Below are 18,061 nucleotides of genomic sequence, written 5' to 3' on the forward strand. Positions count from 1 at the left end.
AATAAACATCTTTTATCATTTTAAAATATTGTACTATTGTAGTACATTTTTTATTCATCAAAATAATATTGTTTCATCTTGATAAGAATATTTAGGAAAATATTTTATATTTCATGTTTAAATCTTTATAAAATTATAAAAGTGCGCAAGTGGGTATCGAAATGCTATACAGTAGGTCTCGAGTGAATTATTGTAATGGATATTTTGATATTATAAATTTACATTTAATAATAAATCATTGAATATGAAAAATGATTTTGAACGAAGACGACCAGTCAGTCTACATCACCAAGTATATTGCAAGGTATTTTTAATACTGCTGTTAAATCAATTTATTTTACTATTATAGTATTACAGTAGGTATAAAAGGATGTCATACCCAAATGTGTTATTACAATAAATTCTCAAATATTTTTACTTAGAATAATTTTTTATCAACATTTATAAAAAAAAATTAAAAACGTAAAATTTTAAATTTATAAAATAACTCAAGTAGAGTCAAAATATTTCGAAAATTATATTATGTATAAAAAATAATCATATACATATTTTAACTACAAAAAAAATAAAATATAATATATTTTGTCAAAAATTTGTGAAGTGTAAAAATTTTAATTTTCTATAATTTTTTGTTTGTTTTTCTAGATTATTTTAAAAAATACTGAAAAATTTTCAATTTCGACCTCTCAAAAATACAAATTTAATTCAATTCTGTAAAAAAATAACAACCCTGAAAGTTGAAGATGGAAGCATTTTATTAACTACACACGTGTATATAGTATATATACACACACCAAAAAAATACATTATTATAAAATCTTTACATTCATCACTCCTCTCAGAATATAAAATGTTTATCTAATTTATTTTTACTTAATATGTGAAGTTCTTGTTTCATATTTTTGATAATTATTAATAACACGCTATATTATACTCGTAATACTAGTTTGTATTATATAACAACAGTAACGTTATTCTATATTATGTTATATGTATCGTGTAAACAAAATGTTGACACTTGACACATTATATCATATTATATATATATACTATATAATGTACTATTGTGTATATAGGAATTATTATTTCTAGGAATTTGGTTCATATTTAATGTAGCTAATGCAATTCAAAATAGGTAGGTACTAAAATACACTTCAAAATAGATATGTTAATTTAATTGAGTATACTATAAATATTTGATGGATTGACAAAAATGATAGAACTCTATTATATTTGGTCATATATATATAATTATAATAACAAATATTGCAAGTACATAAAGTCATAATTAATGTTAGAAATTATTATAAAAACAAATCATGTTTAATCAGCGGAAAACCAAACAAAATAAATATCTTCCTCTAATAATTCATTAATTTGTAAATAGATCATGAGCCATATAACTACAATTAATGTCAATTATGATTAAAAGATTAAATTAAATGATTCCATTATTTATTTAAATAATTATTAAAAATTAAATTCAATACTATACTTATGTAAACATTATTATTATTGTAATATTTATTTAAATGTATCTAAACTTTTAATATCTCGAAATATTGGGTTTCGACACGCGTGGGATTTACCAATTTTATCATACACTCGGTAAATAAAACTATGAATTCCTTTATTAAGAATACAAAATGCCAATCGTTGACCTTAAAATAGGAAATAATTAAAAACATTAAAAACATGCACAGACAGTAATTTCTCTTAAATTTGTGTAAAGAAAAAAAAATCAAAAGTCGTTCAACTGTGTATATCGTGTAACCTAAATAATTTAGGTCAGGGGCGGACAAATTTGAAACTATAGCAGACGTCTGCGACCAGACGGTTTGAATTCAAACCGGTATGTAAACCAATCGGGTATCGATTCTCATTAAACGGTCGATACTCGCTCGGTTATACGTTTATATATATATTATAATGAACATTATACACACATGTTGTGATTTAATTATTGTGCAATTTTAACGATAAAAATAATCCTTGAACTCAAAAATAACAAAACTAATATTGAAAGGTGAAAAATTATTCTTTTTGATTATTAAACGTCATACAAAGTATGATCTTTTCCACCAAAAATATTCGTAGTTTCGTACTTATGTTTCATTACCATTATCGTTATTCATTGGAAGAACTCAAGTTACATAAGGTATATAATATTTATAACATAATATGACAAATGTCATGCATGATAAAATATACTATTGGCTTACAAATAGTAAAATCCACGATAGATAAAGCCAGACATTAAGTTTTACCTTAAATCGAGATAAAAACTTTTTTTTTAATACACCTATAGTTTTTTAACATAATTGCGAAATCATGAAAGCAATATATAAAGACTTTAACGCTCTAATTTATCCTAGTTCATAGATGGTTACCTTTTCGTTAATTGTAATTAATAAAATATAAATAAGTTTGAACTGAATCCTAGGGTGTTAGGCACTCAGTTGACCCACTTACATACAATAGTGGTGTGTTGATGTGTTTTGATATTAAAATAAGAACGGGCTAATAAATCATTGCATTAAATAAGTAAGTGGGATACTTTTAAAACCACGCTTGCTGACATTTCTTCGACAGTTTTCACGCTTCGAAAGAGTATTGAAAAAAAAAATAAAAAATCACCTCTTTTGAGTATTATTGAAACTGGATTTCCAATGTACGAATATAAAGTACCTATTATAGACGTATTGTACGAAACTTTATAAGAGCTCTTTTTCTCGCATAACAAATAGCATACAAATATAATAAAAATCAATACATCAAATAACGCTTCTCGGGCGATCTACCTTAGACATCATATAATAATATCGTCGGACAACTAAATTCAATTTGGCTAAGAATATCATGTATACATGTATACGTATACACAGACACTCACACACACTGGTCATCGCTTAAAATAGGTTAGGCGAGATGGGTGCATGCGTTCTAAATATATATATATATATATATTGTATATATTAATAAAATTATTAATACACGAGTAGTACCGACGAAATCATTATTTCAAATAATATTATAAGTTTATAAGCAACTGCTGTTATCCCGTGAGCTAGCCATGTACTTTGCAGCCTTAATATAACGATTATGATAATAATAATAGCAATAATCGTTTCACCCAAACACGCCTCCGGGGTTTTGGAGTAGGTGGAGAGGGGTCCCAACCACTATGCTGTGAGAATCCGGGTAGTTACCCCGACCGCCGTTTTTTCCTTTTTTTTTCGTCGCGCGCAACGCACTGCTACGACGGCGGTGGCGATGGAGGCGGCGGCGGATGTTATAAGTTATAACCAGTGCGTCCGGAGGAATGTCTCGTACCTACAGCAACAGCAGCAGCCGTATGTACACACACAATGCAACCGGATTGGGTCTTAAGTGTAGTATTTTTTTTCCTTCCTCTTTGTGAAAATAATGTCCGTTGATTGGCGTCCGGTGTGCCCGTTTTCTTCTGTTTTTTTTTTTTTTTACTTTTAATGTTTCCACTTTATATACAGAAGATCGTGTGTGCGTGTGCGTGTCGGTTGTCGCGGCGGCGGCGGTGACGTTCCGATCACCAGGGAAACTGGTTTTTGTCGCACATAAGCGCGTGCGGGGTCTCCCGGGGGCGATCGATCGCGAATATGCGCTCGCTAGGTCTCCCGCACGCCCTCTCCTCGTCGCCACACTCTCTCATACAAGCCTCCTCTGTCGCCGATGTTCATATATATATATATAATATAATAAACCACATTGTCTCTATAGTCCGCGTACTCGTCGAGTATTTACAGTCCTACCCCACCGCCAGTGCTACCCCCAGACTCGAGCCGCATACTCGACCGACGTTTTGCAGAATACGTATTACTATTATTATTATAGACCGACGCGTAGTATGATGATGACCATATGATACGATGGGGGACATTAAATATTAATGTATACGGACGACTACTATAATAATATGTTACTATAGAGAAACCCGGCACGGCGACGCGACAAAAGGTTCGACGCTCGTATAGCGCGTAGACCGCGACGGAACGCGCGCGCCGTGTGCCGGCGAAGATGAATATTATTATTATTATACCATTCGCTGCTATGAAATTGCGCAACTCGTCGTTGTCCGCCCGATCGCCGTTTACGGTGCCATTGACGTCGCGACCAAGTCGTATATAGACGCACGTATCACAATAATAATAATATTATTACATATTACAATAATTTATACGTACCTCTGTATAATTTATGTGTGCTATATAATATACCCGATGCATATTACAATAATATAATACGCGCACGGAGTATCTTAAAGGTATATTGCAGTACTTGCAGGCTACAGCTGCAGCAGCTGTTGCAGTTGCTGCACACGAGCGTCGGGTCCACCGCGGGAGGACCCGCGCGCGTGTGACCGTGACGCCAGAGACCTAATGGACCGTTTTAATATTATTATTATTATTATGTATTTATATATTATTAAATACACACTGAGAATACGAATACAGATATAAATATAACACGGTATATATTAGGTGTATGTATATACGCTTGCATATTGTGTATATATGTATAGGTACCTACGTATAAATACGCGTACGTGTAGATGTATATAATAGATATAGATATTTGCGTGGGCACGACACGACGCGTTTATACTGGCCAAAAGGGGGACTCGAGTGGATATTTCGCTCGGAGCGAACAATTAAAACGTAGGTACACACAACGAGTTTTACACATACTCGGGTCCCGCGATTTCAACGGACGAAAAGGTTAATTTCCGATGGGATTTTATAATATTATGTTGGCGTAGGTACGTACTGTAGGTTTTATATATTACACTATAATATAATGTTATAACTTATAATGTTTATTAAGTGCTGATCCATACGTGTGTGTGTGTGTGTGTGTGTGTGTGTGTGTGTGTGTGCGCGCGCGTGATAAATTCTTCCTATAAACTTTATATGTTTCAGGTTAAGTTGCAAAACGTTTTATGGCATGCTAAACATTGCGCATTCGTCTATGCCTATACAGCTGTGTAATGCAATCACACGCTCATATAGACTAACTTCGGGCACAAAGGGTTCAAAAAATTCAATATTTTCGCTTAAAATTCAGTTCTTTTGCAGGTTTAACACAAAGTTGACCGGTTAGTTGTATCCTCATCAATTATTATCGTACGTAAAATTCAGCTATTCTGAGTTGAATACATTACTCGTACAAGACAACATGTAGAAATTATGTTTGGAAGATTGTATTTATTTATACAATATTAATTATTATTACTGACACTCTTAAACATACGGCCTCACGATTTTTTAATTGGTTCATATACTTAAATTGAAACTTGGTCAGATATTTGCAAAACTATTTAAAACCTATTTTGCTAAAATACTATTTCTGTAGATATTTTTTTTTTTTTACATAATGTTGTTTAATAATATTGTATACCCTACAATTGTGTGAAAAAATAGTTCAGCCTTAAGGAATTCGAATATATTAACAATATAAAAATAGAATGAACGTATCGAGTCCGACTGGTATATATGTATATAGAATAATATACTATCATTTAGTTAAATTGCCATGAACCCATGAACAACTTTCAATATTATGAGTGAATAATATGTCCGAAGTCGTTAATTAAGATTAATTATTTAGAAAACAAACACGTATCTATTATATTTTTTGGATTATTAAATTATTTTATTTACTATCCCGATCAATAAATTAGATACGATTTAAATGTTTAAATAAAATATTTTAAGTCGGATAAATACAATAATAGGAAAAATAAATATTATTGTTATTTCTAATATTTGTATTGCCGCAAAAACTACTAAATATCAGCAGCAGACAGAATAAATAGTTATTCTGCAGTTTATATGACTTTAAAATTGTGTACATACCTTTTTATAATTCTTAATTGATTAAGCTTCCGGACCCATCTATTCTCAGCTGGTCATTAAAAACAACATCATCATTATTTAATTAAATTTAGCTCGTTAATATTATTTACTAAAAATGTAATAAAATCGTCAAAATCAATCCTGTTTCTATTACACAAATAGCTGATGTAGTATGAAAATCGTAAAATATCTTTTAACAGTGGTCGAAGTATTAAAATATTATCATGGACAAATAACTTGTTCATGATGATATGTCAAGGTACAATTCTGTTGTATTCTCTCTAACGTGAATGCTATACAATATAAATATATACGCTTTGGAATGGAAATACTTGTGAATTTTAGTTGAAAAATGTTCTTTCCTCGTTCCTACCATATTATACATAAATTGATTTCATATAGTTTTATTTTCAAACTTAAAAAATAAATAGATTTTATTAGTTGGTTTGATATAATAAAGCATTTCTTCTCCTAATATATCTATATTTCTTTGAATTTATGACTTTGTTTTACTATTGTATATTTTGAATATGGAACAATTATTGATTTTGTATTATATCAATTTTAAATAATGTGTATTTAAGTATTTAGCCTCTTTATAAGTACAATATTATTTATTGGATATAAAAAGGAAAGATAAGTCGGGTATGCAATTGTACACGCCATATATAACATTAGGAATAGTGCTTTCGGTTAATCGTTTAAATGCATCCTCGGAGGCATGACGTAATTTACAAAGACTTTTTTAAAAATAACTTATAATAATGTTATTGTATAGAAAATTATTTAAAAATGATAATATCGGGTTAAATCATTTGTTACAGTTAACATTTTATATAGTTAACTCGTTTTTGTAGAAACCTATAAAACCATAAACTATAGAAAAAACATACAATTTTTCAAGTAAATAGTTTCCATGGTGCTATGTATTTGTTATCTTTTAGATATGTAATAATACATATTAAAATTATAATCGTCACATAAAAAAAAAAATGTAATATATTATATTTAGTCGTGTTATAAGGGTTATACTTTAGTGTGAAAGTTTTAAAATATTTTTTTTTTGGTCGAATTAAAAATCGATCTATCCATATAATTTAAACATAATCAAAAAATTACATTCGAACGTTTTGATTCATCGTGAGACTTTGATGTAGCATTAAATATGAACATATTATATTTAACGAACACGATTGAAATATAATATAATATAAACGTATTCTAAGTAAAATTGGAAATACTGTAGTAGATTAGGTACTACCTACCTATATATAATAACATTACCCACGCGTAACTACCGTCGCGGCGTTCCCCCCGAATCGCGTGTGACCCAGACGAGTCCTCGGGCGACAAGTCCCACCAATACGAGACTCGTCAGTCATTTGGAAGATGAATTTCTTTCGTCTTGTGTGTACGTTTATATATGATTTTTTTTTATTTTTTATTTTTTTTTTTTGTACATACATGTACGTAAAATAAACGGATTCGGGCGCGATGACCCCTGATCTGAGGTACCTACCAAACACATATATAAACATGCGCGCACAAGCACACGCACAACACACCACGTCTGGACGGACTGCATAAGTATATGCATACAAGTAGGTGAAGGCGGAGGACGTCTAGACAGATATCTCTTTTGTACAACCGCCTGCAATGCGTCTACGTCACTACAGTTGTTGTACAGAGCGTTTCAGGCGGCAACAGAAAAGCTGTTCATTGTTGTTGTATAGGTATTACCTAGGTACCTACCTGTACCGGTCAAGAACGTTTCGACCAGTTAAGAAAAAAAATCGTATTGAAAAATTGCAACATGTTTGAACCGATCATTTATGAGGGAATATTATCGTTTTTATGAATATTGCTAACGCACAATATTAAATTCTTCATTAATGATTGATTTTTTTTTCAATCTTTGTTACGAGTTTATCAAAGATTATCGTTATCATAATACCAAAAAATAAAAAAAATTAGAAGCCCCGCATATTATATTAATATCACAATCAATGTAACTCTATCAAAATATTATATTATAATATATTAAATGTTGTATGGCATAGATGTCTTTTGCTTCGCAGAATTCGTACTTTGTATTACCTATAATAATTATACACCGTCATCAGCCAAAATAATATAATAATATTAATAAAACGCTGTGGGTATTTGGTATACATAGTTTTTATTTATTAAAGATATTATATACCAGGGGCGGTCAAACTTTTTTTGGCCATAATTTACTAAAAATATACTTCACCTTTGAGGATCGACTTCCAAATTTATCGATAATGTTGTTAACTACCGTCTACCACCATGATTAATTTTCGTGTGCGTAGCCTAAAAATAAATTCTAACACGATCGACTTTGAAATCGCTTGTGATCGACCGTTTGGCCGCCCCTGTTATATAATATAAAAATTATATTATGATAGATAAGATGTTATTAATTATTATATTTACCTAATATTAGGTATATGTTACAGGAATATTTTACAACAGTATAACTTGATATTTTTCAAACCTACACGATATAAATCTTAAATTCAATAAATTCTAAATAAGCATCGGAAAGGCATATAAAATCGTTATTTCTACAAGGAATCCGTAAATAATCTGAATGACGTATATGCATCCTACATTCCCACCTTTACGAATAGCCCATGGCGTATAATCCTCGAAAAACGGTCGATGCGTTTCGTTAGGCTTGAAGTAATATGAAAGCTTGTTAAAACTCGTTTTGACGAAATTTCGTCACATATGCATATTGCACTCTCAGACGGCGACGCCAAAATGGTTTGGTTGTAAATCGTCATACTTTTATGAAGATAACAGACAAAATATACCGTTTACATAATACTATGATATGTACCGAAGTTGCCAGCATAATATAGAGTATCGTGGATTTATAGAATATCATTATGAAATTATGGCTACTTCAAACTAAACACGATAAGGTGAACTATAATTTCCGGGAAAAAATCATTTTGAAATGTATGGTATTTAATTTTTAGATGAAGTGGTTTAAGTGTTTATTATATTTATTAGCTAATGGTAAGCGGTAATTGATTTAAAATGCCTTGATGAGTATGATAAGATTTTACCCTATAATATAGTATGGAATATACCATCGTATAACATTTTAGTGTACGGTAAGCTCCCTTGCTAATTACTGCAAGATTTATCTAATCACAATGCTAAATTGTTTTACGAATATACCGGTTCACATTACCACAGCTTACTGTAAGTCAATTTTAGCGGCGGATGATTATGGTGGACTCGTTTGGAATATTCGCATCGTAGGTTCACTGATAGATTTTAGCTGTGAATTCGCAGCTAATATTAGGTAATATTAGGTATTATCCATTTTTCCGTTGTTATCTACGAGTGCGAATTATATGTTGTGAGTTGGTGAAATGAGATTTGGTCACCTCCGATACGACGATACGTGCGCCTTAGGAATTAGGATTATTAATGACTTCCTTAGAATTACAGTGCAGTGGCGTGTTAAGGTAGATAAAGGATACACATCCTTCTTTATGACCATAATTATTATTATTTTCATTTTATTGTATTCACATATTATTATAAAAATGAATAGGTTTGGAAAATCAGACAAAAAAATAGTAAAATACTGAAATAATCGTGCAACATACAGTCTTACAATTTTTAGAGAAGTTGACACGCATTAACATCGATTCGTTTATAAACTAACGACATGTAATAAGTACACACATTTTGGTTTAACTTTACGATAATGCACGAGTGTTGTTCATGTCCAATTTTAAAAATTAATTTAAAACGATAAAAACAGAATTTATTATTTAAAACATTAAATATCTACAATTTTATTCTAAACGTTTATTTAAACGAAATAAACTATTTAGGTTTAAAACATAATTAGAATGGTATTTATTGTTGATATACCTACCTACTATGAAACAAATAAATAATTATAAACAAAGCCATAAATTTATTTCAAAATATTGTTAATATTAACATTTAAATTAAAAAAAAAAAAACAGAAATAATGTGTAATAATAATAATAATATATCTGTGCTTTATAAAAAAATATATTTATGAAAAAAAATTCTACTTTGGACTGAATACAGAATAACAACAATAAAATTATAACAGACATGGATAATTAATTTTAAGTAACTCCCAAGACTATATCCTGTTAAAATAAATGTTCATTCTATTTAATTTTTTTTTCATCCTGACACTTAAATTTTAAATAGGTTTACTTGTTTTTTTAAATACATATATGTAAGATATTAACAGTGTCAGTATACTGTAGTCTGTAATATGTTTTGATATTATAAATATATGAAAATGAATTACCTACAAATACAAGCATCAAATTCAATTTATATTGAAAATAAAAATAATATGATAGATTATTAATTGATTCTATAATGACTGATAAACTGTAATAGATGTCGCTAGGTTATGATAAATAAATAACACTAGTCTGATAGTTATAACCGCGCGTATCGTCTGTATCAATGAAACATTTCGTTTGCCACGCGTCTGACCCCAGACCCTAATCTCTTCAGTATTTTAACGAATATGTCTAGGTATGATTGTTGGGAAAGCGTATGTGTCCATTAGATTTGTCCTTGCTAACTAGTAACTCCACACGCATTGACTAAAAAACATTTTCAACAATGATTAATAATAAAAATAATTTTTAGTATTTATGATCTAATACTTTAGGCTATGCCTATTCCTAAAAAAAAAGTTTAGTAATTCTATGTACAAATAAACGTGCTTGATTATTAACTTTAACCCATTAATTTTTATAACAATTGATAAATAGTTTTTGTTCATTAAACTATGTATAATATAATCTGAATGTATATTATTATATTATACATGAAAACTAAGTACATTTTGATTTACGAAAAACGTTATCTATACTCTGTATAATAATATAATTTATTACATGTTATGTTTAACTGGAAAATAAATGTATATTTTTTCATACTAAATTATAGCAGTGCTATGGACTAATATATTATTTTCATATTCAAAATCTTTTGGACTTTTTATTTATTTTATAAACTAAATTACAAATATACAAATTTGTATTGATTATTTCAAATTGAAGACTTATTAACCAATAATCAATTATTGTAGTTTTTAATTCACAAATAATTATGATTATTACTATTTTCTTATGAAATTCAGTCAAAAATTCAATACTCGATATACTTCGATTTTAGATCAAAAATCAAATGTTGGCTGTGGTATTCTATAAGTGTTAAATATTCACTCTGCTGTATTATGGTTTATGGTTATAACATTTATAACACACGGTCACATCGACATGGATAACAAATCTTCAAATGGCATGGCATATATTTTTAATATTAATATAAGTTCTACAATTATTAGTTCGAAAATTAGTTTTTTATTGTTTCTATTGTGAACAACATACTATTGTTATAATTTTATTATCATCTAACTTTGACACTGGGGTCCACCGAATCGAATTAACAGTCAGAGTTATGAGTTTTGTATTATAAATTATTTAAAAAATAGTGCATCATATTTATCATTAATGGTTAAACATGGCATGGTTTCCTTTCATATTTGAATCGTTAGAAAATATTATCAAGCCAAAGGGTTAATAATTATTTTGATATGTCGTAATGTATATCATGCACAATTGTGCTTATTCGTTAAACTACATTACTGCATTAATATGATGTTCTTTTATGCTTAAAACTTAGTTATTGTTATTATTTAATATTAATTATTAAAACCAGAGGAGTTTGTGAAAAGTACAATAAATTATTAATTAATCTTTTGTCCAATAAAATCTTAGTATTATTATTACAGATATGTATTTCCCTCAATGCATTTATATATATTCGACATCAATAGTATATGAATTGCTCACTAAGGGATAGATTCTAAAAGTGGTGATAGGGAATTGGAATTCTACTAATATGTTATGATTGCAAAATATTCGAGATAAATGTTGACCTTAAAAATAGACGACACAATATTATTATACTATAATATATTTATTTCGATAAAATTATAATTATATATTTCATTATTATATTAATATGGCTAAATCGTTCTAAAATTACTTAATATATGTTTGTGTGTGTATGTTTGTACTGTTCTACTGTAAGTGTAAGATCTTGAGTATTGGTAACTTTATACAACATAGCCATTTGGAGATTATATGGTTGTATTCACAGTACGTCATCGATTTCGTCAAAATACAATACGATGTCTTGTAATTGATTTGATGCATGCAGGTTACTATTTCTTGGACGAGTTACACCTTCTCGATATATAATATACATAACACACAAACACTGGTTTATGCAATATACATGTACATGTATTTGTAAAGCACGATTAACCAATAAATAATATAAACAAGTGCCAATAAAACAAATACTAAAGTCAACTAAAACATAGGGCACAACAAATTTTTTGAATTTTACTAACTACTAAGTACCAAGTTAAAATTTTTTAAACTTGCACTTACAAAAAAAAAACCGTAAACTTCGAAGGATCGAATACAAAAAATGAAAATACTACATGTAGTTATATAACTAAGATATTACGGTGCAGGTTATTTGTCAGTTGTATTACATTTTTAAGCATTAAGCGTTACAATTTCAACAATAATAAATAGTTTGTGTAGATTTTTGTGACAGTATTTATTTTCATAAAAATTTCAATTTCAAATGATTGCAAAATAAAAATCGTGGTATTGTTGCTTATCTAATTAAATTAATAACATAATTATTAATTCACAAGAGTATCTACGTTTTTTAGCGCCCAGGGACACATATCCAAGTCTCGATCCGGTACTGTATATTAATATAACAATATTATTTTTTATCTCTCATTCTTATAATATTATTATGCACGAGTATAATAATATATAACCATATTATTTGAATTTTTCCATCGTTTCACTCGAATATATTCGCTTTCGATATTTTTGAATTAGATCATCGGTAGTGGGCGAGTGGGTGACAACTGGCACGCGCTTTTTATAAATATTATAAAAATACGGCGCACGCGGTAAACTCGCGTAGAGATCGGACTAGACGGCGGCGTCATTGTTAATCATATTGCAGCGCGCACGCATCCGCTGCAAGCCTGCAAGCAACCGACGGAGACGACGTGGACGACGGTGGTTTCCACACGGTCAATCGGTTGCAGAAAAGAGGAGGCGGCGTCGGCGATGTGGCGACGACGGTCTCTCCCACAAGCGCCGCGGGAGCACGACGGATGTGTGCCGCCGCCACCCGGTCTATCCGCCGCCGCCCTTTGTTCGCGTAAAGATTAGGTACACGCGCGCGCGCGGACGCGTTTTTCGAATCGTCCTGTATAATATAATACACGCATTATACCGTTGTCCGCGATCACGGCGTAGAACCGGTTATATATTTTTATTATATATACTTATTTTTACTATCTCTGTCCCACATTGTCTTTCTCAGTGACTAACTCCCTCTCTCACTCTCTCTCTCTCTCTCTCTCTCTCTTACTGTCTGTCTATCTCTATCTATCTATCTATCTATCTTTTTCTCTCCCCGACCCCTCATCTATGTCATCGTCGTGAGTGTTATATTTTTCTTCGAGCAAACGCTTTTTCTTCATACCGGATGAAGACGACGACAACGAGAATTAAAGCTGAGTCCTACAAAACCAAGTGCTATAAAACTGAGTTCTATAAAAATAGTTCTAGGAAATAATGGCTAGTCCTATAAAATAAAATTATAGATATAAAATAATTTTAAACAATTTTTTTCTTTAGTAATAATTATTATATCGTGTTTTATTAAACTAATAATAATAGTAATATTTTTATATTTATTTATTTAGAATTTAAACGGGCTATAAGCCAAATGTACATGTAATTATAACACTAAAATTATAATTTGTGACTTGTATAAGTTAACCGTATGATATGAACAAACCATAACAAGAGTTAAATTTGAACTTTAAAATGTTTTTATACACCTGCTACTATAGATTCATTTATTTGGTATTTTTATAAATATTATTTGAATAATTTTATTGTACCATTGAGATGATTTCATAAAATGTGTAAAGATGATAACAGTCATAATTTAATAAAACAAATAGTTATGTATATATATTGTGCATTTCGATTTAAAGTCGCAACATCTCAGAATCTGTTTACTACAGAATTTGATATTTGATGGTTAACATTTCTATGGAACTCGAATTTAAATGGCTCTGTTTTAAAAGACTTGATAAATTCTAGAACCCGGTGCGTTACTCGATGTCGACGGTCGACGACTTGCACGCACCGTCACAAGTTTCCGATATACCGATATATAGGTATCTCAAACCTGGTCGATGTCACATCGTCGTGTGGTGAGCACGATCCGCAATCGGTAGTCGCACTGCATATGCACACACACACACACACACACACACACACACGTTCAGGTAATCCACTTAGACACCGTCGTGCGAGCACAAATCATAATAATGGGGTTCACGTACACGCATAGATGATGCACTGCAAGAAATAAGTATATTCACGTATTTCGCCCCCTTCTGGTGCAGCAGCAGCGGCAGCATAAGCAGAATCGCCGCTATAGTTGTAGTGGTAATAGTAGTGGTTGTAACAGTAGTAACAGGTAGGTACCAAGTATGAGTAACCGAGATGATGGCTATGACGGTGATGGTGGGAGTCGCTATTACATTGCACCGCGGTATACATCTACGGTGACGACTGTGATGACCGCGGTCACGCCGCCGCCGGTTGTTGGTGGTGGTTCAGGTGCTCTTTGACATTGAAGTTTATTGACACCGCCGCAGCCGCCACAGCCGCCGCAGCCGTCGCAACAGTCACAGTCTCCGCACGGCGCACGCAGTCTTTTCGTACACGTTCGTCCGACCGGTTCACAGTGAGTCCTGTACGTCGTTTCCGTACCGCCGTCGCTGCCGCTTTTTATTCTCGTCGGTGCCGTAAAATATTATCATTATTGCACCGCGGTCGCTATCCATCGCCGTCACCCGTAACCGATCACCCAACACCCGTGACGATCGTGTGCGCGTGTCCTTCACGGGTCATCCCCCGTGTGTGCCGTGCGACAACTTTCGACATATCTGTAGTCGCAGCCGTTGCGATGTCACTACCACCGCGGTTGCCGCTATCGTTCGCGTGATCGTAGTGTGTGCGCTGGGTGCGCGCAAGTGATTATTGTACATGTTTTCCCCGGAAAAGACGTGTACGGGCACTGGCGGCCAAAGATGATATGTTACATGCCTCGGATTCAAGTCAAAGAACGACTTATTAAGTTTAGAATCGAAGGTAAAAAATAAAACACGAAAATCTAAACGGTTATATTATTATGGTGCACGTCATAACAATACGATATTATCACAAATATACGCTCTGAATTATGAATTCAATAAAATACGATTCGAAAAATAAAAATGGAATCAGAAATATTTTCGACAGAAATATTATATTTGAAGACTAATACGTCAAAATACCGTCGTTTGAACTCCAATATCATTTTTTTTTATTGAGAAAATTATCTTTTGTTATGATTTTATTACTGCGTAGGAAACAATGCTTTGAGTGCTTTAATCATTAGCCTGCAAATACTTTATATTTTAAAATAAAACAAACATATACACAAGCTTTGATTAAAATTAAAATTTTTGTGGCTTTAAAGGCCCCAATATGCAATTAATTAAATAATTTCTTATAGTTTTATTTCTATTTTCACGTAACATTAAAAGATATAACTCATATAAATAATCAATTTAAAATATTTTAATTTTTGTATCATAGGTATCATATAAATCTCTCATTACACTGATAATTATATTAAATCCCTAGAAGAAAATTAAAAAGTTTCAAGTGTTTTATTTTCAAAATCTAAATATTTTAAATATTAAGGATTTAAAGTATAAGATATTTTATTTTATATAATATTTAATAAGTAATATTTACAATATTTTAATTTTTTAAATGTATAATGTATATGTTACAAAATTAGAGGGCACTAAAAACATCTCAAGTCTTGTAGCTCGGGGGCCATGGTCCCCGCGACCCCCTAATCTAGTCTTAATTACATATTTTTATTTTTCAATGATTTCATACTATAAATTATTCGGTGAAATGATAATCGTATTATAGAGGCTTTGATAATATTTAGTTTAGGTAATTCAATGTATATTGACTATAAGTTCCACTCGTCTCGTATTTTTACATTATAGGTATAATTGATAACGATAAATTACTATTATAACCATAGTACGGAAGAATAATATTTAGTAAGTACCCTCTGCCATAACATTAATTTCTAATATTTATAACAAATTAATATGTAAATTCACATACTGATCCATAATCTATTGATTGATCAATAATAAAATCGTTTTAAAAGTTTGAATTCGTGAGCAACAGCAATACGATTTTTTTATTATACGTACAATTTACATGATACTATTATTAATTACTTATATTTATTACTTTTACGACTAATGCTGCGTATGTCACGATAGATATTAATAAAATTGACATATAATATTTACACTAAAGACCTTTTTTTATCTTTGACAGTTTTCGCTAAGATTTTTTCTTTTGAAATATTATCTTGGATACCATTTTTGTCCAATTGATATTTTGACTAGTTGTCTACAGGAAATTATATGTCTTATCAGGCTTACCGTATGTGTGGATTGATGGCATGTGAATATAGCCGTATCAAGCATTTATAATGTAGCGCAAAACCAACAATTTTTTTTAACCGAATAATTCTATGCACTAACCGAATTTTGTTACAGTCGTTTTATTTTCCAAAAAATATGTATTTATTGACTTTAAACCTACACTATATCATCTTATTCGTATATATATATATACATATATATTAGATATGTATATTAATGTATGCATTATATTGTTAACCTACCTAAGCATTCATAAACTACTATTGTCTACTAGTTTCTTTGTTTATATTATAGTAACACAAACCTAGAGATACCGTAGTCTAAGATGAATATTCAATTTTTTATTAAGGTACCTAAAACGAATTTATTAAAAATTATTAGTTGATTTAATTTTGTGAATAATATTACAAAAAACCATTTCACGGAAGTAGCTTAAATATTAAATTAATTGATTATATAAATAATAAATATATATTTATGACTTACTTGGCCTATCTACAACAATTAATTTAATATTTTTTTTAATTTATGCCTAACTTTTCTATGCAATTACGTATTCTGCGCATTTACGTTTAAATTAAAATTTTTAATCATTTTTCTGAAAATGTTGATATATTAATATTGAATATTGAAAAGTACATGAAGATAATAGGTGGTTAATTATTTGAAAACTTTTAAAGTTTTAATGATAAAAGTTGCTGTAGTATGCCAAAATGTTGAAGGAAACTGTGTAATATCTTGTTCCAAATATTGCTTTAACTTATAAAATATAACTATGTAGGCAATTCAATTATATATATTTATATGCCATAAAATATATTTATTATTAATAAATCAACAATAATTTTTTTTTGATAAAAAAAGTATTTTATTTTTCATTTTTGAAACGCTATGTTTATTAATAATAAATACTTATTTACAATAATATATGAAAATGATATATTTACTGAAATTGTTAGTGTGTTATATAAAAACAGTTTTCTACTAGGTACAATGTAATATGTAATACTATTTATAGATTTTTATTTAGAATAAATTAAAATATAATGTAAAAAAATATATTTTTAAAATACATACATCAGTATGAGTGCTTATTAACAATATATTATTAAAAAAAAGAGTTATCTAATATTTAAGATATAGGTAAATAACAAATAAAATAAATTGCATTCAATTAAAATACCTAGTTTTTATTCTAAAATATGTACCGTTTTTATTTATTTAAAATGACTCGTTTAGATTTAAATTAATAGTTAACTCGTTAATTGTTATGTTTAAAAATAGGTCAAATAATAATTTATTACATAATATGTATTACGTGAAAAGGAACTTATGAGAGATGACAATATATCAATTTAGATCGATTATATAATCCCCTATTCTTAGAATAATGAATAATATAGACGAACTGTCAAAGTGATTTTCAACAGACTTATTTAATCGAGTAACAACTGTATTTATAAAAAAATAA

The 18,061-nt window shown here is 30.0% G+C and overlaps 1 protein-coding gene across 2 annotated transcripts in view; it reads left to right on the plus strand.

Annotated features, from left to right (window-relative positions):
- The window catches only part of LOC113553697 (ankyrin repeat and fibronectin type-III domain-containing protein 1), a 142,337-nt gene that overhangs the window by 82,130 nt on the left and 42,146 nt on the right, over positions 1-18,061 (plus strand). The window contains exon 1 of one of the 2 annotated variants that reach the window (XM_026957175.1): positions 14,767-15,217. The exons of the other annotated variant lie outside the window; for it this stretch is intronic. Coding sequence (XP_026812976.1) covers positions 15,157-15,217 — 61 coding nt within the window. The 5' untranslated portion in view covers positions 14,767-15,156. Of the gene's footprint in view, positions 1-14,766; positions 15,218-18,061 lie in introns of those variants that run through there. 2 annotated transcript variants of the gene reach the window in all.

This window comes from Rhopalosiphum maidis, chromosome 2 (assembly GCF_003676215.2).
Source record: "Rhopalosiphum maidis isolate BTI-1 chromosome 2, ASM367621v3, whole genome shotgun sequence".
Lineage (NCBI taxonomy): Eukaryota > Metazoa > Arthropoda > Insecta > Hemiptera > Aphididae > Rhopalosiphum > Rhopalosiphum maidis.